The sequence below is a fragment of the Microcaecilia unicolor genome, chromosome 6, assembly GCF_901765095.1.
Source record: "Microcaecilia unicolor chromosome 6, aMicUni1.1, whole genome shotgun sequence".
In the NCBI taxonomy this organism is placed as follows: Eukaryota; Metazoa; Chordata; class Amphibia; order Gymnophiona; family Siphonopidae; genus Microcaecilia; species Microcaecilia unicolor.
The window spans coordinates 292,753,995-292,777,522 of NC_044036.1; the positions used below are offsets into that span (position 1 = coordinate 292,753,995).

At 44.4% G+C, this 23,528-nt stretch overlaps 1 protein-coding gene across 1 annotated transcript in view; it reads left to right on the forward strand.

Moving 5' to 3' along the window:
* The window catches only part of CRAT (carnitine O-acetyltransferase), a 123,454-nt gene that overhangs the window by 69,230 nt on the left and 30,696 nt on the right, over positions 1-23,528 (forward strand). Inside the window, exons 7-9 of the mRNA XM_030206841.1 lie at positions 8,958-9,058; positions 22,876-22,995; positions 23,270-23,392. Coding sequence (XP_030062701.1) covers positions 8,958-9,058; positions 22,876-22,995; positions 23,270-23,392 — 344 coding nt within the window. The remainder of the gene's footprint in view (positions 1-8,957; positions 9,059-22,875; positions 22,996-23,269; positions 23,393-23,528) is intronic.

Genomic DNA, 23,528 nt, shown 5'->3' on the forward strand with positions numbered 1-23,528 from the left:
AGCAGGATTATGCGACCTCACGAGTGGTCACTGAACATGGGCGTAGTCCGCAAGATCTTCCGAGCATGGGGTACCCCCTCGATGATCTTTTGCCACTCAGATCAATCACAAGGTCCCTCAGGTCTGTTCCAGGCTTCAGGCCCATGACAGACTAGCGTCAGATGCCTTTCTCCTGCTTTGAGGGACAGGCCTTCTATATGCGTATCCTCCCATACCTCTGGTGGGGAGGACTTTGCTGAAACTCAAGCAAGACTGCGGAACCATGATCCTGATTGCACCTTCTGGCCGTGTCAGATTTGGGTTCCCTCTTCTTCTGGAGTTGTCCTCCGAGGAACCATGGAGATGGAATGTTTTCCAATTTCTCATCACCCAGAATGAGGGGTCACTTCTACATCCCAACCTCCAGTCTCTGGCTCTCACGGCCTGGATGTTGAGAGCTTGGAATTTGCCTCCTTGGGTCTTTCAGAGGGTGTCTCCCGAGTCGTGCTGGCTTCCAGAAAAGATTCTACAAAGAGGTGTTACTCTTTCAAATACAGGAAGTTTGCCACTAGTGTGACACAAGGCCCCTAGATCCTCTTTCTTGTCCTACACAGACCCTGCTTGAATACCTTCTACACTTGTCAGAGTCTGGTCTCAAGACCAACTCCGTAAGAGTTCACCTTAGTGCTATTAGTGCTTTTCATCGTCATGTAGAGGGTAAGCCTATCTCTGGACAGCCTTTAGTTGTTCGCTTTATGAGAGGTTTGCTTTTGTCAAAGCCCCCTTTCAAACCTCCACCAGTGTCATGGGATCTCAACGTCATTCTCAATCAGCTGATGAAAGCTCCTTTTGAGCCACTGAATACCTGCCATCTGAAGTACTTGATCTGGAAGGTCATTTTCTTGCTGGTTGTTACTTCAGCTCGTAGGGTCAGTCAGCTTCAGGCCTTGGTAGTACATGCACCTTATATCAAATTTCATCACAACAGAGTAGTCCTCCGCACGCACCCTAAGTTCCTACCAAAAAGGTTGTGTTGGAGTTCCATCTGAACCAGTCAATTGTCTTGACAACTTTCTTTCCCTGTCCTTATACCCACCCTGGCGAAAGCAGTTTGCATACCTTGGCCTGCAAAAGAGCATTGGCCTTTTACGTGGAGCAGACAAAGTCCTTTAGACAGTACGCCCAGTTGTTTGTTTCTTTCGATCCCAACAGGAGAGGGGAATCACCATCGGAAAACGCACTATCTCAAATTGGCTATGTCACGGCTCATAATGTTAGAGCCATGGCTGCGTCAGTGGCTCACTTAAAGTCAGCCTCCATTGAAGAGATTTGCAAGGCTGCGATGTGGTCGTCCACACATTCAGATCTCACTACTGCCTTCAGCAGGATACCCAACGTGACAGTCAGTTTGGGCAGCCAGTGCTGCAGAATCTGTTCAGGGTTTAGAATCCAACTCCACCCCCCTAGACCCATTTTTGTTCTGTTTCAGGCTGCACTCTCAGTTAGTTTTTTATGGTTTCAGGTAAATCTATGTTATGTCCTCGCCGTTGCGAGGCCCAATTGACCAATGTTCATTGTTTTGAGTGAGCCTGGTTGCTAGGGATACCCTACGTGTGAGAACAAACAGCCTGCTTGTCCTTGGAGGAAGCGAAGATACTTACCTGTAGCAGGTATTGTCCGAGGACAGCAGACTGATAAGCACATAAGTACATAAGTAATGCCCATATTCAGTGACCACTCGTGAGGTCGCATAATCCTGTTCAACCTGTCCGCCAGACCTTTTTCCTGAAAGGACCAGGTTCCCTGAGTGTGGAGCCCATCTACATGAGCTCCCCACCCCAGGAGAGATGCATCCGTCGTCAGCACTTTTTGTGGCTGAGGAACTTGGAATGGTCGCCCCAAAGTCAAATTGGATCGAATCGTCCACCACTGAAGAGAATTCCAAAGGTTGGTGGACAGTTGGATTACATCTTCTAGATTCCCTGCAGCTTGAAACCACTGGGAAGCTAGGGTCCATTGAGCTGATCTCATATGTAGACGTGCTATGGGCGTTACATGAACTGTGGAGGCCATGTGCCCCAGAAGTCTGAAAGCAGTTTGCATACCTTGGACTGCAAGAGAGCATTGGCCTTTTACGTGGAGCAGACAAAGTCCTTTAGACAGTCCGCCGAGTTGTTTGTTTCGATCCCAAGAGGAGGGGAGTCACCATCGGAAAACGCACTATCTCAAATTAGCTAGCAGATTGCATTTCCTTCACTTATGCCCAAGCTGGGCTGACTCTGGAGGGCCATGTCACAGCTGATAATGTTAGAGCCATGGCTGCGTCAGTGGCTCACTTAAAGTCAGCCTCCATTGAAGAGATTTGCAAGGCTGCGGTGTGGTCATCAGTCCACACATTCACATCTCACTACTGCCTTCAGCAGGATACCCAACGTGACAGTCAGTTTGGGCATCCAGTGCTGCAGAATCTGTTCAGGGTTTAGAATCCAACTCCACCCCCCAGACCCATTTTTGTTCTGTTTCAGGCTGCACTCTGTGAGAGGGTAGGTGAAAGGGGATCCGGGAAGGCACGCAGAAGGGGGGTGCAGGCAGCCAGGGAACCCCAACGGGGCAGACTTCATATGCACAACACCCACATTCAGAAAGCTGCGCTACCTGAGGCAGAGAGGTTGGCCGGGTTAGGGAAGAAGAGGAGGAACTACCAGTCCCAGAATCCCTCTCTTCCCCACCCGGCTGTGCAAGAGTTAGGGGAGGAGATAGAAGATTGGGAAATGGTCTCTGAGGAAGGTGATGAGGGCCAGCTGGAGAGGTTGGGGGTGGGGAAGTTGAAGAGGAGGATAAAATGGAGGTTACTGAAGGACTAGAGGAGAAACAGATGGAGATTGGAGCTCTGGCTCAAACCCGAAAAGCTGCTGTAAGAGGGTGGCTAGCTGTGTCTTGGAGAGACTGGTGGAAGACCAGAGGAGAGAGACTGAGGCACTGGGGGAGATCTCTACTAAAGAGAAAACAGGTGCAGCCCCTGGGAGAGAAAGAGGGCTGGGCACAATTGAAACCCCAGTCTAAACCAGGTGGGACCAAAGCTGTGTAGCTGTGCTGTAAGAAAGACTGTGTAAACTGTTTCATACTGAAAAGGTCTGGGCCTGCAACCTACCAAGCTATTGTGTTTTCTTTCTGATAATGTACTGTTCCCTAAAAGAAGTAATTTTGGCTAAAGTGAAGTTATATGGACTATTTAAACCCTGAATGAGACTTTGGCAGCAAACCTTAACAACCTGGGAGTAAGGTGTTTTCCTTTTGTGTCTATGCTGAATGGAAGCAAGAAAATAAAGGTTTTTTTTCTATAAACGTTTTGCCTTGATTGAGCCTCAGTGGAAACAATAGAGAGAGGAGGAAGTCCTGCAAGCTCTCAGGGGGTATGGCGCTGAGTTCCCAGAACAGGCCAAGGTGGTGTGGAGCGAGGCAACAGTCGGGTGAAGAAGGAAGCTAAGCAGGGTCGAGCCCGGCTTGGTCCTGGAAGGGGGACCCAGCTACAACTCGCAGTTAGTTTTTTTTATGGTTTCAGGTCAATCTATGTTATGTCCTCGCCGTTGCAAGGCCCAATTGACCAATGTTCATTGTTTTGAATGAGCCTGGTTGCTAGGGATACCCTACATGTGAGAACAAACAGCCTGCTTGTCCTCGGAGGAAGCAAAGATACTTACCTGCAGCAGGTATTGTCCGAGGACAGCAGACTGATAAGTACATAAGTAATGCCATACTGGAAAAAGACCAAAGGCCCATCAAGCCCAGCATCCTGTCCCCGACAGCGGCCAATCCAGGTCAAGGGCACCTGGCAGCTTCCCAAACGTACAAACATTCTATACATGTTATTCCTGGAATTGTGGATTTTTCCCAAGTCCATTTAGTAGTGGTCTATGGACTTGTCCTTTAGGAAACCGTCCAAACCCTTTTTAAACTCTGCCAAGCTAACCACCTTCACCACGTTCTCCGGCAACGAATTCCAGAGTTTAATTACGCGTTGGGTGAAGAAAGATTTTCTCCTATTTGTTTTAAATGTACTACACTGTAATTTTCATCGCATGCCCCCTAGTCCTACTATTTTTGGAAAGCGTGAACAGACGCTTCACATCCACCTGTTCCACTCCACTCCATTCATTATTTTATATACCTCTATCATGTCTTCCCCTCAGCCGTCTCTTCTTCAAACTGAAAAGCCCTAGCCTCCTTAGTCTTTCTTCATAGGGAAGTCGTCCCATCCCCGCTATCATTTTTGTCGCCCTTCACTGCACCTTTTCCAATTCCACTATATGTTTCATGAGATGCGGCGACCAGAATTGGACACAATACTCGAGGTGCGGTCGAACCATGGAACGATACAACAGCATTATAACATCCTCACACCTGTTTTCTATACCTTTCCTAATAATACCCAACATTCTGTTCACTTTCCTAGCCGCAACAGCACACTGAGCAGAAGGTTTCAGTGTATTATCAACGACGACACCCAGATCCCTTTCTTGGTCCGTAACTCCCAACTTGGAACCTTGCATGACGTAGCTATAATAATTCGGGTTCTTTTTTCCCACATGCATCACCTTACACTTCCTCGCATTAAACGTCATCTGCCATTTAGCCGCCCAGTCTCCCAGTCTCGTAAGGTCCTTCTGTAATTTTTCACAATCCTCTTGTGAATTAACGACTTTGAATAACTTTGTGTCATCAACAAATTTAATGACCTCGCTAGTTACTCCCATCTCTAAATCATTTATAAATATATTAAAGAGCAGCAGTCCTAGCACTGACCCCTGAGGAACCCCACTAACTACCCTTCTCCATTCTGAATACAGCCCCACTCTCTGTTTCCCATCCTTCAACCAGTTTTTAATCCACAATAGGGCATTACTTCCTATCCCATGACCCTACAATTTCCTCTGTAGCCTTTCATGAGGCACCTTGTCAAACGCCTTTTGAAAATCCAGATACACAATATCAACCAGCTCCCCTTTGTCTACATGTTTGTTTACTCCTTCAAAGAATTGAAGTAAATTTGTCAGGCAAGATTTCCCCACACAAAAGCCGTGCTGACTTGGTCTCAGTAATCCATGTCCTCGGATGTGCTCTGTAATTTTGTTTTTAATAATAGCCTTTACCATTTTCCCCGGCACCGACGTCAGACTCACCGGTCTATAATTTCCCGGATCTCCCCTGGAACCTTTTTTAAAAATCGGCGTTACATTGGCCACCCTCCAATCTTCCAGTACCACGCTCGATTTTAAGGATAAATTGCATATCACTAACAGTAGCTCCGCAAGTTCATTTTTCAATTCTATCAGTACTCTAGGATGAATACCATCAGTCCAGGTGATTTGTTACTCTTCAGTTTGCCGAACTGCCCCATTACGTCCTCCAGGTTTACCGTGAATTCAGTAAGTTTCTCCGACTTGTCCGCTTGAAATACCATTTCTGACACCGGTATCCCACTCAAATCTTCCTCGGTGATGACCGAAGCAAAGAATTCATTTAATCTCTCCGCTACATCTGTATAAGTCGTTGGTGAGGCCCCACCTGGAGTATTGTGTTCAGGTTTGGAGGCCATACCTTGCTAAGGATGTGAAAAGAATTGAAGCGGTGCAAAGAAAAGCTACGAGAATGGTATGGGATTTGCGTTACAAGACGTATGAGGAGCGACTTGCTGACCTGAACATGTATACCCTGGAGGAAAGAGAAACAGGGGTGATATGATACAGACGTTCAAATATTTGAAAGGTATTAATCCGAAAACGAACCTTTTCCGTAGATGGGAAGGCGGTAGAAATAGAGGACATGATATGAGATTGAAGGGGGGCAGACTCAAGAAAAATGTCAGGAAGTATTTTTTCACAGAGAGAGTGGTAGATACTTGGAATGCCCTCCCGCGGGAGGTGGTGGAGATGAAAACGGTAACGGAATTTTAAAAAGCGTGGGATAAACATAAAGGAATCCTGTTCAGAATGTCACGTCTGTGGCCGTGACCACCCTCATACTTACCCTGTTTCTGGGAGTCAGTGGCTGTGCTGGCTTCTGCTTGTCTCTGTGTCTGTCTCTGTCTTGGTTTCTCTCTGGCTCTGTGTGCTGATTGCCTTACTGGACCTCACCTGTGTGGGCTCTGCCTCTTCCAAGATGGCTGCCGCCTCCTCTATGCCAGTATCCAAGATGGCTCCTGCTTGTCCTTCCTGTGGGCTCTCTTTCTCTGTGTGTCAATCCTCTCTTTGGAGGCAAGGAACTTCCTGCTTCTGTCTCATCAGTGAGAGCCTTCATAAGGGAGTGCTGGGCTTGCAGTCAGTGCCTTTGCATGAAGTGTGTTGCTCTTAGGCCAGGTCAGGTTAGTAGGTGTCTGCTGCACTACTGCTTAGCCTCTGTCTGGGTTCCAGCCCAGCTTCTTTCTGTGTCTGTTGTCTTGCCATGGGGGGGTTTCCCTGTCTCTGTTCCTGGCTTACTCTGTGTTTGGGGTGAAGCCTCTGCTCCTGGCTTACTCTGTGTTTGGGGTGAAGCCTCTGTTCCTGGCTTACTCTGTGTTTGGGGTGAAGCCTCTGTTCCTGGCTTACTCTGTGTTTGGGGTGAAGCCTCTGTTCCTGGCTTACTCTGTGTTTGGGGTGTTGCCTCTGTCCCTGGCTTACTCTGTGTTTAGGGGTGAAGCCTCTATCCGTGTTTGATCTATGTTTGCTCTGCTGTCAGCCCAAGACCCTTGGCCTGTTCTTCCTGGTTTACTCTGTTCGCTCTGTTGCCTATCTGAACCCTGCTTGTATATCTTGAGTGTATATCCTGAATCCTGCCTTGCCTAGTCTGTGTGCTTACCCTGCTTGTATTTCCTGTGTGTATATCCTGAGTCCTGTCTCTCTGTCTAGCTAGTGTTTATTGCCAGGGCGTGGTCCCTGTTTCCTGCTGCTTCCTAGCTAGTGGGTTTACCCGCTGGGTATTCCCTGATCCCCAGTCTGCCTTGCTGGCATGTTGCCCTAGTCTTTGCTCCTGCTAGCCTGCGTATGTCTTGTCTCCTTGGTCTGCCTTCTGGTTCTTGCTAGTGGCGGTGCAGCAGCTCCCTGTCTGAGTTTAGTTCCTAGTCTAGTTTCCCTCTTGTTTCCTTGACCCAGGGGGGGTCCTCTGGGTCTCCAGTTCCGGCCCTGTCCTTCAAGTCCTGCCGGCCACCTGCACACTAGAGCTCAACTCTAGCGGAACGGTGGCCAGGCGCAGGTGAAGCGGATCCTGTCCTGCCGGTTCCAGTGGCCTACTTCCAGTCCTGAGCTCCAGTCCGGTCCTTCCGGACGTCCAGTTCCAAGATGGTCTTGCCTGCCTCTGCCGCTCCTCGGCAGGGGCCCATGGGCTCACGATCCCCAGTGCTGCCTCGAGGACCTGACAGCATTCCAAGGGCCTCGAGAACGCGACACAGAAGGAATGGATCCTCAGAAGCTTAGCTGAGATTGGGAGGCGGGGCTAGTGCTGGGCAAGACTTCTACAGTCTGTGCCCTGAAAATGGCAGATACAAATCAAGGTAAGATATACACAAGAAGTAGCACATATGAGTTTATCTTGTTGGGCAGACTAGATGGACCGTGCAGGTCTTTTTCTGCTGTCATCTACTATGTTACTATGTAATACATCCCACAGCTGGCTGTTCACATACTATGTTAAAGAGAGTACAAACTTGACAGTACATGGTGGGTTGTTTGGTATATTCTGCCAAGAGGTTTGATCGGGTTTCTCCCCTGTTGACTAGAGCACATTGGTTACCTGTTCAGGCAAGGGTGTGTTTTAAAGTCTGTACACTTATTTTTAAAATATTACATGGTTATACTCCTGAGTGTTTGTTAGCTTTGATTACTATTCGTTGTCAGACTACTACTATACAGTTATGTAATTCTTTGCTTTTACATCTGCCATCTCTGAGGATAATAAGGTATAAAAGAGTTTTTCAATCCTCATTTTCCTTTATAGGGGGTCAAATTTTAGAATGACTTGCCTGTTATTCTCTCTATCTGTTAGCCTCCTGAAATTTAGAAAAGTACTTAAAACTTGGTTGTGAGAAATGTTTGAATTGCTAATCAGGCTTTGTTCTACATTTTATATTTTAAGGTTGGGTTTTGCTAATTTAACGTAATTACTGTACACTTTAAATGTGACATGTCAGCTATAGTTTCCAAAGTTAAGATCTGTATGTTCCTCAGGTATGCTTGTGATGTTGTCTTGATGTAAAGTAACAGTATAGTACAGTAGAACTGTATAGGATGCTAAGGAAGGATAAAATATTTATTTTATTTATTTATCATCTTTTTAAATGAATTCACTCAAAATTAGGTCTTTTCTGCTAATTTTCTTTTCTTCAGTTCCATCAGACCAATCCAAAGGCCCCTCCCTAATATATTTCTAGTTATTTTAAACCACTTTAGTATAATATTGCTCGTTTCACTCTTTTATCAACAAACTCAGTTCAGGTTTTAACTATTTAACTTGTCAACGTTTTTGTTACCAGTGATACATTATGGCAAGTAGTATTATTACAACAACTGAAGCAAAATGGAAAACAGATGGTCCATTGCTTTGTCATTTAAAATACTGAGCATCTAAGACTGCATGTTGCCTTTCTTGGGCGAAACATGCAGGATATCTTTCTTCCACTGGTCAACAGGCACAACCCACAGGTTCTGGACTGGTCTGGTGGAACTAAAGGAAAGAGAAAATTAGCAGGTAAGACCTAATTTTTCCTTCAGCATATAATTTTATTTGACATATAGGGGCAGGGAGCTGCATGCTTCTTTTCCTGCATGTATTGAAGGTCAGCATGGAAGTGCCGGCAGTGTAGTGGAGGAGAGAGAGAAGTTTGCACATTCAGTGTTTCTTTGGTTTCTGCTGGTTTATCATGATATCATAGGTGGGCACATGATATGTACAGAGTGATGCTTCTGCTGAATGCTGATTGTCTGTTTTACTGTGGCTCAATCTTACAGTTCATAATTGCTGAGGATGGATCTTGTGGTCTGGTTTATGAGCATGCACCTTCAGAGGGTCCTCCTATCGTGGCGCTTCTGGATCACGTGGTGGAATACACGTAAGGATTCTCCGTTAATCTCTTGATACTTACATGGATCCTTTTTTGACATCCTTGTGCCAGTGCCGCCACCTTCATTCTAAGTGCCCTGATGAGCTTTCACAATGTAACTAGGGCCAACACTTAATTGAATCCAGGGAAATTGGTGTGCTCTGGCACAATCTCAAGGGGACCACCTTTCTTCCAGTATTTAGTATTGTATGGAAAGTCCAGAAGTAATTTAGAAGGGATCAGAAGGCCAGGTTTATCTTCTTTAAGTAGCAGATGGATCTTAGAGCTTAAGGAAAATTTATGTCTTAGATGAGGGAGAAATGGTTCTGAGCCAGCAAGAGGAGGGAAGAGGTTTGATTGGATATTGAAGAAATTTGCATGTCTAGAATGTGGGGAAATGTGCTAATACACAGAAATGCTGACACATTGTCCAGTGAATGCAAATAGTGCCACAGTGTCCCCACACATACAAAAATAGGAAATAAATGCTGTAAGTTGTGTCTGAGAAGGAGGCTGAATTTGTTTCAAAAAAGGTGGCCTCTTGTAACCTCAGAGCAATGGATTCTCAAAATAGTGCAGATGGGTTACATACTTCATTGGCAAAAACTCCCTCCAAATTTCCCATCGAGAGCAGCAAAACTAAGCTCTCAGAATGAGGAATTGCTTCTTATGGAGCTCTTCCCTTTTACAGGCAACTGCGGTCAAACCTGTATCACCAGGGTAAAAAAAAAGGGAAGGGATTTTACTCCAGGTACTTCCTGGTCCCCAAAAAGACAGGAAGTTTCTGTCTCTTCCTAGACCTAAAGGCTCTGAAAAGTATCTGGCCAAAGAAAAGTTCAAGATGGTTTCCCTGGGCATCTTAATCTCTGTGAGTCAGGAAAACGATTGTCTGTGTTCTTTGGACTCAAAGAATGCTTACACCCATATCAAGATACATCCCAGCCACAGGAAATCTCTCAGATTTCAAGTAGGGAAACGCCTTTTACCAGTACCATGTCCTGCCATTGGTCTCGCATCAGCTCCCAGAGACTTTATAAAATGCCTAGCAGTAGTCACAGCATTGCTATGCAGACTGGGAGTGCATATGTTTCCCTGCCTGGAAGATTGGCTGATAAAGAGCACATCAGAGGAAGGGGCTCAAGAATCTTTGTGGAGAATTATTCGAGTGTTGGAGATACTAGGGTTTATTATCAACTACCCAAAGTCTCATCTACCCCAGTATATAGATTGGAATATGTTGGAGCCCTGCAAGATACAACTCAAGCCTGGGCCTTCCTCCCAGATTAGTGTGTCAACACATTAGTCACCATTGCCCTCCAGGTACAACAAAGCCAGCAGGTGTTAAGGTTATTGGGCCACATGGCCTGTAATGTACATGTCGTGCCCATGGTACGTCTCAATTTGAGACTGGCCCAGTGGATCCTAGCTTCCCTGTGGACTTTGTGGATGTCATCAATGTCACTCCATCTCTTGTGGAGTTGCTCTATTTGACCCAATCTTACAAAGGGACCTCCATTCCAAATTCTAGAGCCTCACAAGACTCTAACCACAGATGCATCCAACCTGGGCTGGGGAGATCATATAGATGGATTCCACACTCAAAGTCAATGGTCTCGCCAGGAGTAACAACCTCCTGGAACTCACATGATTTGGAACACTCGTAAAGACTTTCAGAGATCAGTTGGTGCATCAAATTATCCTCGTTCTGACAGACAATTAGGTTGTAATATATTATGTCAGCAAGCAGGGAGACATGGGATTGTACCTCTTGTGTCAGAAAGCTGTCAGGATGTGGCATTGGGCAACCAGCTTTGGCATGGTGCTTGAAGTCACTTACCTGGCAGGAAAGAACAGTCTGGTGACAAACTGATCAGAGTCATGCAATCATGTGCGTAGTCTTTCAACATGAGGATAGCCTGCAAGATTTTCAAAGTGTGGGGCACTCCCTTGGTGGATCTGATTGCCACTCATCTGAACAACAAAGCTCCTCAGTACTACTCCAGACTGAGATCACATGGTAAACTAGCCTCAGATGCCTTCCTCATACTTTGTGGGAAAGGTTTTCTGTACGCATACCCTCCCATACCTCTCATAGGGAAAAACTTTGCTGAACCTCAATCAGGTCCTGGGAGATCATGATCCTCATCTCGCCTAGCTGAGACAGATATGGTTCCCTCTACTTCCTGAGTTAGCATTCAGGGATCCATGGAGACTGTATGTTTTCTGACCCTCATCATACAGAATGAGAGGTCTCTTCTGCATCCCAGCCTCCAGTCCCTAGCCCTCATGGTCTAGATGTTGAGAGGTTAGACATTGACTTTCTCCAGCAAATTAGGGGGTGGCTTCTGTGTTCTGCTTGCTTCCAGGAAGGATTCCACTAAGAAATCATACCGCCTTGGGTGAATTTCTTCATAAAGGCAGTTAAAAAATCCCAATAAATAAATACAATTTTAAGTAGTAGTGGTTTGCCATGTGGTGTGAGGGCAAGGCCCTAGATCCTTTCTCCTGCCCTACACAAAAACTGCTTGAATACTTCTACACCTTTCTGAGTCTGGTCTCAAAACCAACTCTGTAAGGGTTCACCTCAGTGCAACTGGCACTTACCATCAACATGTAGAGGGTAAGCCTATAGTTGTGAGAGGCTTGCTTCTCTTGAAGTCCCCAATCAAACCTTCCACAGTGTCATGGGACCTCAATGTTGTTCACACCCAACTGATGAAAGCTCCTTTTGAGCCACTTGACACTCGCCATCTGGAAGGTCCTGTGTTTGGTGGCTGTTACTTCATCCTGTAAGATCAGTGAGCTCCAGGCTCTAGTAGCTGATCCACCTTACACAAGATTTAATCACAACAGAGTAGTTCTCCGTACGCACCCTAAGTTCCTTCCTAAGGTAGTGTCAGAATTCCTTCTTAACCAGTCAACATTTTTCCCTAAACTTCATGCCCATCCTGGTGAAAGCGCACTACACACCTTGGACTGCAAGAGAGTTTTGGCCTATCTGGAGCAGACTAAAGCCCATAGACAGTCCTCCCAGCTTTATGTTTCTTTTGACCCAAGCAGGATGGGAGCATTCATCAGGAAACACACTTTGTCTAATTAGGTAACAGATTGCATCTCTTTTACTTGTGCCCAAGCTGGGCTGACTCTGGAGGGCCATGTCATAGTTCATAATGTCAGAGCCATGGCTGTATCAGTACCCCAACATATCAGCCTCAGTTGAGGAAATCTGCAAGGGAGCAACATTGACTTCTGTTCATACAATCACATCTCATTACTGCATTGAACAAAACTCTTGACACGACAGCCAGTTTGATCAGTCAGTCCTTCAGAATTTATTTGGGGTCTAGAATCCAATTCCACCCCCTAGGCCAATTTGTTTCTGTTCCAGGCTATAACAACAAAAAAAGCCTTTATATTAATATGTTCTAATATTTCTGTTGGCCTTTGCTTGTTGCAAGCCTTAGTGCTATTTTTCCCTTTTCTTATTTCGGTTAGCCTGGTAGCTAGGGATTCCCATATGTGGAAAAGTAATGTCCTACTTGACTTTGGAGGGAAAAAGCAAAGTTATTCACCCTATAGTAGGTGTTCTTTGAGGACAGCAGGACACGTATTTCCTCATAATCACCCTCCTTCCCTAGGAGTTGCATTCTCTCAGCTATTGTACTAGATTGCCTTGGTCCCATGTGGCATATACAGGTGGGGTGGTGTGGCTTCCAAAAGCTTCAAGTATTAGAAGTTGGGGAGCATCTCTGTGTTGGGCTCTGTCAGATAAAGTCACCTACTAAGGAAATGTGTCCTGCTGTCCTTGGAGAACACCTGCTAGAAGGTTCTGTTTTTCAGAGAACATTCTATATATTCATCCACAATACTCTATAATACTTTATATATATGAAGGTGAATAAATAAAACAAAAAACAATGTTATATCTTTTTATTGGACTAATTTAATACAGTTTTTGACTAGCTTTCGGAAGCCAAAATCTCTCCTCAGGTTAGGACAGTATGAGCCAAAGATAACAATATCAGAATATATAAGTAACTCCTAACAACATTTTAATGACAGTCTTGAGGAGAAAAAAAGTAGAGGTGGGAGGAGAGAAGAACAGAAGGAGAAATGGATGGGTGATCAGAAGATGATAAAGCAGTAGAATTTTATGGTGACACAAATTAAGTCTTTTCTTATTAGGTGCCAAATATGGTTAAATTTAGTCTTACCTGCTAATTTTCTTTCCTTGATTCCTTCAAGTTTGTGCCATCCTACCAGCAGGTGGAGATTGAGAAACTAATAAGTTGTGATGTCATAGCTTAAGAACCCTATGCAGCAGTTTGACCAGCCAGTATTTGAATAGTAAAGCAGTGAACAAGTATATAAAAGGCAAAATATTTTGCCCCCAGGGAACTAAAAAACTTTCAACAGACAATATGTAGCACCAAGAAAAAAAATCTGATCACTTCTGTAAGAAAAAGAAAATATATACTACTGAACATTAACCATTGGTGGGTCTGGGCTGGTCTGGAGGGACTCAAGGAAGAAAATTAGCAAGATGGATCTAATTTAACCTTCCTTATTGTCTCACCAGACCAGACCAGTCCAGATGCTTGGGATGTACCAAAGCAGTAAATTATATAGGGCAGGACCATACAGTTCCCGCCTTCAAACCTTGGCCTCAAGGGCTGCATCATCTCCTGTCTACAAATCCAATCTGTGATGGCAGGTAAAGAAATGTATGGAAGCCCAATCTCACTTTTTTCTTTATTTTTTTATTGAAAATTTTCAGAATAGATTCTAAACAAACACTTGAATAGAAAAAAAACGACGTAGCCGAAGTAAAATAAATAAACAAGCCTTAGAAAAGCACAAAAGATCGATCATAAGAAAAATGAATGACAATGTCATCCTTCGGCAGGTAAAAAAAAAGAGGGGGGAAAAGAAGAAAAAACTGTTGATCTGGAGAACTCCACAGATTTAAGAGGAAGAAAAAAATAAAAGGAAAAAGGGCACATAATAAAGAGAGATACTACGTTTAAGAACTACTCCCACTAGAGATAACAGTAACCACAAAACCAGATGGTCTAGCTCTACTTGCACTAAAATTCTTGACTGTACTGGGTCAAAGAAAACAAATTATACAACATTTGTAGGGAAGTTGAAGGAAAAAAAGTCACTCCCGGAGCCAGAACCTGTGAGCACGTGGCCAAAAAAAGCTTTGTCTCACTTGTGTAGTCCTATTAAAATCAGGAAATATAGAAATAAAGGAGAAATGAAGGGCACTGCCCAAAAACCTGATACAGTGGGGGAAATAAGTATTTGATCCCTTGCTGATTTTGTAAGTTTGCCCACTGACAAAGACATGAGCAGCCCATAATTGAAGGGTAGGTTATTGGTAACAGTGAGAGATAGCACATCACAAATTAAATCCGGAAAATCACATTGTGGAAAGTATATGAATTTATTTGCATTCTGCAGAGGGAAATAAGTATTTGATCCCCCACCAACCAGTAAGAGATCTGGCCCCTACAGACCAGGTAGATGCTCCAAATCAACTCGTTACCTGCATGACAGACAGCTGTCGGCAATGGTCACCTGTATGAAAGACACCTGTCCACAGACTCAGTGAATCAGTCAGACTCTAACCTCTACAAAATGGCCAAGAGCAAGGAGCTGTCTAAGGATGTCAGGGACAAGATCATACACCTGCACAAGGCTGGAATGGGCTACAAAACCATCAGTAAGACGCTGGGCGAGAAGGAGACAACTGTTGGTGCCATAGTAAGAAAATGGAAGAAGTACAAAATGACTGTCAATCGACAAAGATCTGGGGCTCCACGCAAAATCTCACCTCGTGGGGTATCCTTGATCATGAGGAAGGTTAGAAATCAGCCTACAACTACAAGGGGGAAACTTGTCAATGATCTCAAGGCAGCTGGGACCACTGTCACCACGAAAACCATTGGTAACACATTACGACATAACGGATTGCAATCCTGCAGTGCCCGCAAGGTCCCCCTGCTCCGGAAGGCACATGTGATGGCCCGTCTGAAGTTTGCCAGTGAACACCTGGATGATGCCGAGAGTGATTGGGAGAAGGTGCTGTGGTCAGATGAGACAAAAATTGAGCTCTTTGGCATGAACTCATCTCGCCGTGTTTGGAGGAAGAGAAATGCTGCCTATGACCCAAAGAACACCGTCCCCACTGTCAAGCATGGAGGTGGAAATGTTATGTTTTGGGGGTGTTTCTCTGCTAAGGGCACAGGACTACTTCACCGCATCAATGGGAGAATGGATGGGGCCATGTACCGTACAATTCTGAGTGACAACCTCCTTCCCTCCGCCAGGGCCTTAAAAATGGGTCGTGGCTGGGTCTTCCAGCACGACAATGACCCAAAACATACAGCCAAGGCAACAAAGGAGTGGCTCAGGAAGAAGCACATTAGGGTCATGGAGTGGCCTAGCCAGTCACCAGACCTTAATCCCATCGAAAACTTATGGAGGGAGCTGAAGATGCGAGTTGCCAAGCGACAGCCCAGAACTCTTAATGATTTAGAGATGATCTGCAAAGAGGAGTGGACCAAAATTCCTCCTGACATGTGTGCAAACCTCATCATCAACTACAGAAGACGTCTGACCGCTGTGCTTGCCAACAAGGGTTTTGCCACCAAGTATTAGGTCTTGTTTGCCAGAGGGATTAAATACTTATTTCCCTCTGCAGAATGCAAATAAATTCATATACTTTCCACAATGTGATTTTCCGGATTTAATTTGTGATGTGCTATCTCTCACTGTTACCAATAACCTACCCTTCAATTATGGGCTGCTCATGTCTTTGTCAGTGGGCAAACTTACAAAATCAGCAAGGGATCAAATACTTATTTCCCCCACTGTAAGTCACAAAAATCAAATTTTTGACAAAAGCAGTTTTTGTATTTAGATTTTTTTTTCTGTGAAAACCATCATTCACAGGTTGTTATTGTAAACGTTTTGTTACATGTCATCAAAGCAATGTTAGAATAACAAAAATAATGTGAAGACTACTCTGTGTGCTCTAGAAATTGTGTTATTATATTACATCACACTGTAAAAATGTTAAAATTTTCATATCCATGTCATATTTATTGCATATCACGAAAGTAGTACTTGACATAACTCATTTGTGCAAGGGAATGGGACTTGATATACTACCTTTCTGTGGTTTTTGCAACTATATTCAAGGCAGTTTATGTAGTATATACAGGTACTTATTTGTACCTAGGGCAATGGAGTGTTAAGTGACTTGCCCAGAGTCATAAGGAGTTGCAGGGGGAATTAAACCTACTTCCCCAGGATCAAAGTCCACTGCACTAACCACTAGGCTACTCCTCCACTCCACTCCACCCTACCTGTTAAGTCCACTCACCTTAAACAGTCAGCTGCAGCTTCTTGGTTTCTCATTTTCATTTCGGAGTTGATGCCATTGGACATCTAATTTTGTCGCCATTCCTTGGAGATACAGATTTGATTCTGGGTGGCTAAATGATCAGCTAGGCTAGCATATGCATGCTTAATAAAGCATGTATCTAAACACATATTACTATGCAAAACTATCACTACAAATTAGGTCTTTATAGCATGAGTTAGCTGATACAAAAATATTGTGCATGCAAAGTGATTAATATATTGAGAAATTAGGTCACGTGGTGCCTTGCTAGAGAGCAGGTGTGAGGGGAAAGAGCTCCTGGGCCCTGATCCCTACCTTCGCCTTACCAACTTAAAGCCAAAGCTGAGGATTTGAGGGTTGAAGTGTTCAGGAGCAGTTTTTGAACAAGACAAGTGGAAATCGTACTTACTTATTGCTACAAAACCGCTGCGCTGTGAGAGGGAGAAATTCCAACAGAGCGACTCCAAGATGGCAGTGCGGGGAGACATCAGACCATCTTCTATAAGCTCTATAAGCTCCTCGTGGGTGGTGGTCGCTGCATCTCAAAAAAGATATAGTGGAATTAGAAAAGATGGAGAGAAGGGCAATGAAAATGATAAAGGGGATGGGACGACTTCCCTATGAGGAAAGGCTAAAGTGGCTAGGGCTCTTCAGCTTGGAGAAAAGGCGGCTGAGGGGAGAAATGATAGAAGTCTGTAAAATAATGAGTGGAGTTGAACGGGTAGATGTGAAGCGTCTGTTCACGCTTTCTAAAAATATTAGGACTAGGAGGCATGCGATGAAGCTACAATCTAGTAAATTTAAAACGAATCAGAGAAAATTTTTCTTCTCTCAACATGTAATTAATGGAATTCGTTGCCAGAGAATGTGGTAAAGGCGGTTAGCTTAGTGGAGTTTTAAAAAGGTTTGGACGGCTTCCTAAAGGAAAAGTCCATAGACCGTTATTAAATGGACTTGGGGAAAATCCACTATTTCTGGGATAAGCAGTATAAAATGTTTTGTACTTTTTTGGGATCTTGCCAGGTATTTGTGACCTGGATTGGCCATTGTTGGAAATAGGATGCTGGGCTTGATGGACCTTTGGTCTTTCCCAGTATGGCAATACTTATGTACTTATGACAGCACCCTCTAGATAGATGTAACAAATAGGCAATTGCCTCTGTTTCACATATCACCAAAACCTGGGTCCCCGCCAGGCTCTCACTCGCTCATACCTACCTTCCAGCCTTCACCCAGTCTCTTACTCGCTCATACCTACCTTCCAGCCTTCACCCAGTCTCTTACTCGCTCATACCTGCCCCCAGCCTTCACCCAGTCTCTTGCTTGCTCGCACATATCTGCCCCCAGCCTTCACCCAGTTTCTCTTTACACCCCCCTCAGCCTTCACGTAGTCTCTTGCTCGTTTGCACATACCTGCCCCCAGCCTTCACTCAGTTTCTCTCTTAACCTTCCCCTCGGCCTTCACTCAGTCTTTCTCTCAAATCCACCTGCTCTCTCTCTCTCTCTCTCTGTCAAACTCCCCTTCAGCCTTCACCCACTCTCTCTCTCTCTCTCTCTCAAACTCCCCTTCAGCCTTCACCCGCTCTCTCTCTCTCCCTCTTCAGCCTTCACCCACTTTCTCTCTCTCTCTCAGAAGATTCATCTATCCTGCTAATTTTGGATTCTGCAACTGATGAAGGCTGATACTTTTTTTTGTTTGCAATTAAAACTATGATCGGCAGGCCCCAGCATTGTACTACTTGGAGAAAGGCTTCCTCCAGGAGACTCCATTCTCCCAGATCCACTGCATTTCCGCTGAGGAAGTCCACTTGCACATTTTGGATTTCTGCAATATGAGCTGCCAAAATGTCTTCCAGAATATTTTGTGTCCATTCCATCAGTAGTTTCAAATTTTTTTTGCAACTTGATGACTTCTTCTTACTCCCTGTTTGTTTACATATACCACTGCTGCCACATTGTGTGACACAATTTTGACCTTTCTGCGATATACTAGATCAGGGGTTCTCAACCCAGTCCTCAGGGTATACCAAGCTAGTCAGGCTTTCAAGATATCCACAATAAATATGCATATGAGAGATTTGCATACAGTGGAGGTAGTGCATGCACGTTTATGCATATTCATTATGGGTATCCTGAAAACCTGACTGGCTGGATTGAGGACTAGGTTGAGATGATGGAACTTTGAGGGCTAGACCAATAGCTTGTGTCTCCAGGCAATTGATCAGCCACTTGCTTTCCTCCTGTGACCAGCGACCTTGAGTCCACCTGTCACTGCAATGCACCCCTAACCAGTGAGGCTTGCATCTGTTTCTACTGGAATCCAGTCCAGCTTCACCAGACTCTTTCCTTTGAGGATATTGTTATTCTTTATCCACCAGTTGAGACTTTCCTTGGTTTCTTGAATCAATGGTAACATCAGGTCATTATCCTGTGACTGAGGAGACCACTAAGATAGAAGAGATCTGTGCAAGTGTATCTTGGCTCATGGCACTAAATCCAGGGTTTATAGAGTCAAGTAAGATTTCTGATCTGTGACTGTAACTTCCTCATTTTTTCAAGTGAGAAAAACACTTTGCCTAAGGTTGTGTAAAGCCTGGCTCCCAAATATTCCAGAGTCTGGGAAATAGCAATGTTGCTCTTGCAAAAGTTCACTACCCAGCCTTAAGTCCTGCAGAAATTGAATTACTTGAGCAGTTACTGCTTTGATGTCTTTTAGGGACTGTGTATAGATTAGCCAGATAAGGATGAACTAAAATTCCCTCTATGTTTAGAACAGCAGCCACAACTACCATAATTTTTGTAAACATCTGAGGAGCTGTGGCAAGGCCAAATGTAAAGACACAGAATTGGAAATGCTGATCTAATACTGTGAATTTGAGATATCACTGATGAGACACCCTGGTTCAGATGTGAAGATAAGCTTCTGTCAAATCTAATGGTTAGTATAGTGGACTGAGAAACTGGGGAGCTGGGTTCAATTCCCACTGCAGCTTGTCATGGCTCTGTCACTTTTCCTGCCCTGACGCACTTGTTTCTATGTTGGGTCCTGTGGTGTGGTTGGACTCTGTGGCTTCTGGGCGCCGGACTGGTTCTCCTGTGTGGTGGATCGCTGGTGCTGCGGCTTCTGCATGCTGGAGCATTCTGTCTGTCTGGTGGGCTGCACAGTCCTCTGCTGCTTCTGTCATTGGCGCCCCCTAGCATGCAGGGGTCTTTTAAAGATCTTGCAGCAGGAACTGGATCGGATGCCCATCGATGACCTCATCTGCTGGGGTCCATATAAGGGATCTTAGAACTCTTCACTTCTACTTTCACAATAGGTCTCCAGGAGCTGTGCCTCCAAGCTCCAGCCTTGTCTTGCTTCATGTGTCTCCAAGTTCCAGCTTTGCCTGCTGTGTCTCCAAATTTTTTTGCCTTGTCTTGCTTGGATCCAGTTCTTGCTTTGCCCTACCTTGTCTGGATCCAGCTCTTGCCCTGCTTGCCTTGTATTGCGTTACCTCATCTGGATCCAGTTCTAGCCTTGTCTGCCTAGCCCTGTCTTCTGCCAAGCCCTGCTGGCCTTGTCTCCAGTTTAAGTCCTGCCTGCCTTGCCTACTATTTGCCTAGTTTTGTGCATAGCCCGAGTGACTCACCTGCTGCTAGCTGATCCCAACTATGGCCTAAGGGCTCACTTCCCCTGAGTTCATGACACAGCTCCTTGTGACCCCTGGTCAAGTCACTTAACAGTCTGTTGCCCCAAGTACAAAAAAAGACTGTGAGCCCAGTAGGGTCAGAGAGAGGACCTGAAACAATGTGTAAACCACTTTGGTTGTACCACAGAAAGGCGGTATATCGAGTTCATGACCCTTTATTCTTGACCCTGTTTGAACTACTACACTCACCAACTTCAAGGTCTTCATCCAAAAACTTGATACTTGTAGAAACTGTTGACTCTTTTGAGATTAATAATAGGCCAAAAAGTTCCTTTACAAACTTCTCTAAATCTTTACCAAACAGTAACCTTCCTTTAAAAGGCAACACATTAATTCCAGCCTTAGATGCAACATCCACAGACCAATTCCAGAGCCACAAACAATGGCAAGCTGAAACCAGAAGTGCCATATTATTGGCCAGTGCTTTAATTAAACCACACAGAATGTCTGCCAAATAGAAAGTGCCCAAATCCAAAAGGTTGGAGGCGGAAGATCTCCAGGAGAGGCGTGTTCTGAATTCTGTACCAGTTGCTCAGCCCACCTAAAAAAAAAAGCATAACTTCCACACACTGCTACTTGTAACCCTAGAGCAGAGATTGAAGGCTTGCTTCAACAAATATTCCACTCTACGATTCTGAGAGTCCTTCAATACAAAATTGCCTTCCACCAGTAGATTAGTCTTCTTTGTCCCAACTGAAACCACTGCATCAACCTGAGAGCTTAAACTGATTCTCAGGTGGAGAGTCCACTAGATAAAGTTGAGACAGATAGCTTCACCCTAAAATTTGCATCAGGAATTTCCCATTCAGCAGTAATATCATCCACTACCTGAAGCAAAGGGAAAACTTTAAATGACTTACAAATCCCTACTAGCAAGGGGTCCCGAGAGAAGAAAAGTATGGGAGGGTGCTCCACAAAACAAAACCTGCACAATTAATTCTTCCCCTGGAAAAATGTGGACTGCCAAAGGATCCTCCTCTGGAGGAACCTCCTCACTCTCAGACAAAAACTTTCCTTCTAACTTCTCCTCTGCAGACCTATCCTGAACCTCTCCCTCACCAGAGAGTATTGTCCTGACGTTTTCCAAAGCCTAGTCCAAATCTAGTCTAGGACATTTTGCAGAGTCCACCATGGAAAATTTTGGAGCTGCATTAAGCACCAAGCTTTATGTAACAAAAGAATGAACTCCAGAGAGAAAGATTGAGCAAAGTCTAAACCATACATACCTGACGCCAAAGTGAGCTAGGTGTGGCGCCAGGGGAGCAACCACTCCCCCATATGGACTTCTAACGGTGATAGCACCTATTTTTCATGCAGTCCATCATGCCTATGCAGTGCATGCTTGCGCCTATATAGTCCATTCTCTGCTTCCCCTAGCGTTACAATCTGGCTACGCTTCTGCCTGACACCCCTGGGGCTGAAAAATCTGATGGGATAGGGAACAACTGAGGTGAAGCATTTCTGCTTGACCCTGGAACTGACTGCAAAGAACCTGAAAAAGGCATAGCAAGGGAGGGAGAACCATGCTGCACAGACAGTTCCTGTCCCAAAACTGAAGGCATGGCCTCAGCTGCTGCATAGAGAGCACATTTTCCTGCCGAAAGGTTCGCCTTATATATTCCACTTGTACAACATTTCTTTCCTTTTTCATGCGGCACCACCTTTAAGGCTTACAAACAATAAACTCCGGCAGAGCAAAAAATTCACATCACCAGTATTTCCACATAAAGCCAACTTCCTCCTACCCAGCTGTGGCCAGTGCTACCCCCCCCCCCCCCCCCCCATATTTAACAGAGAAAGAAATATATTGTCGAACTATATAATAGTTTGGGCTCTCTAAGAAGTCCTGTACAAGGAACTCCAAGGCACAAATTACTTAACCCTCAAAAGAAAGAAGAGGCTGGGGAGAAGAAGGGGGGGACCTGGAACTTCAGGTGTGACACTCCAAACAAGAATCTGAGAGAAAATGTCAATACTTTTTTTTGTCTCTCAGCTTAAGCCCCCATTTTTTTAACCCCCTGACTTGCTTCCAAGAAGACAACAAATATTCTTACCAGACTACTGCAGACGTCACAGGATTGCCAGACCTACCACCTGCTGGAGACTGAGAAATACTTGCTGGTCAAGCTGCTGCTCAGGGTTCTTAATCTGTTATATCACAGCTCCATTAGTTTCTCAGTCTCCACCTGCTGGTAGCATAGCACAAACCCAGACTTATGGACTGTTTTGGTAGAATGATAAGAAACTTATTTTAACTTCAATGTCTTACGTTCCTGGATCGTTTTAAGCCTTCCTCTTTGTATTCTGACCATTTGTCATTCAGTACTCTGTTCCCGAAAAGTGTTCCCTCACAGCAGTGTAATCATTTGCTTCTATTGTCTTGACCTGACAAAGGAGCTTTTGGCATCTAAAAGCTAGTCAAAAAATGTATTAAGTTACTCCAATAAAAAAGTTATCACCTTGCTTTCTGTCTTAATTTTATTTATTAACCTTTAAAGTGGATTAACACAATTACTACAGTACTTAGATATGAAATAAAGGGGACACATTTTTAATGTGTTTTATTTATTTAGTATTTAGTTCACGTCTTTCCAGTGGTAATTCAAGGTGATTTACATTGCGTGGACAAAATCAGTTGTGCCAACTGATCTTTTTCTTCCATCATCTTCTATGTTATGGTGTTTAACTTTCACTAAAAATGAATGAAATTTGTGTTTTTACAGGAAGAAAGCAGAATTAGTGCGTTCTCCCATGATTCCTCTACCCATGCCCAAAAAATTACGATTTAATATCACCCCAGAAATCAAGAATGATATTGAGAAAGCCAAGCAGAACCTCAACATGTGAGTGAGAAGAATGGGACCAATGAGGGGAATCTCAGTGATATGAGTAGGGCGAATAAAGACAGAAGGCTGGGATGCTTGATTAGATGAATCAGTTGGTTAGCTTTTGGTTAATTATGTTTCTCTCATTAAGCCACTCCACCGCTCTAATTTTCTCATGCAAAAAACTGGATACTTTTTTTTTTTTTTAATTTATGAGAGGTTTTGGGTTTTTTTTTTTTTTTTTTGCTCCTTTGCTCGTCTACAATTTCTTATCTTCTTTAACTCTCTTCAGAATGGTACATGATCTGGACATAAAGGTGTTTGTCTTTACCCAATTTGGAAAAAACTTTCCTAAATTGGAGAAGCTGAGCCCAGATGCTTTTATCCAAGTGGCTTTACAGCTGGCGTATTACAGGTAAAATCAATTCTTGTTTGAAAGCATGAGTCCATCACTTCCTTACAGAGCAGAGTCATCCCTGGATGTGCAGATCCCAGGAAGAAATGCAGCCTAACCAAAACTCATTTACTTCTCTGAAGTCACCCTTCCTGTC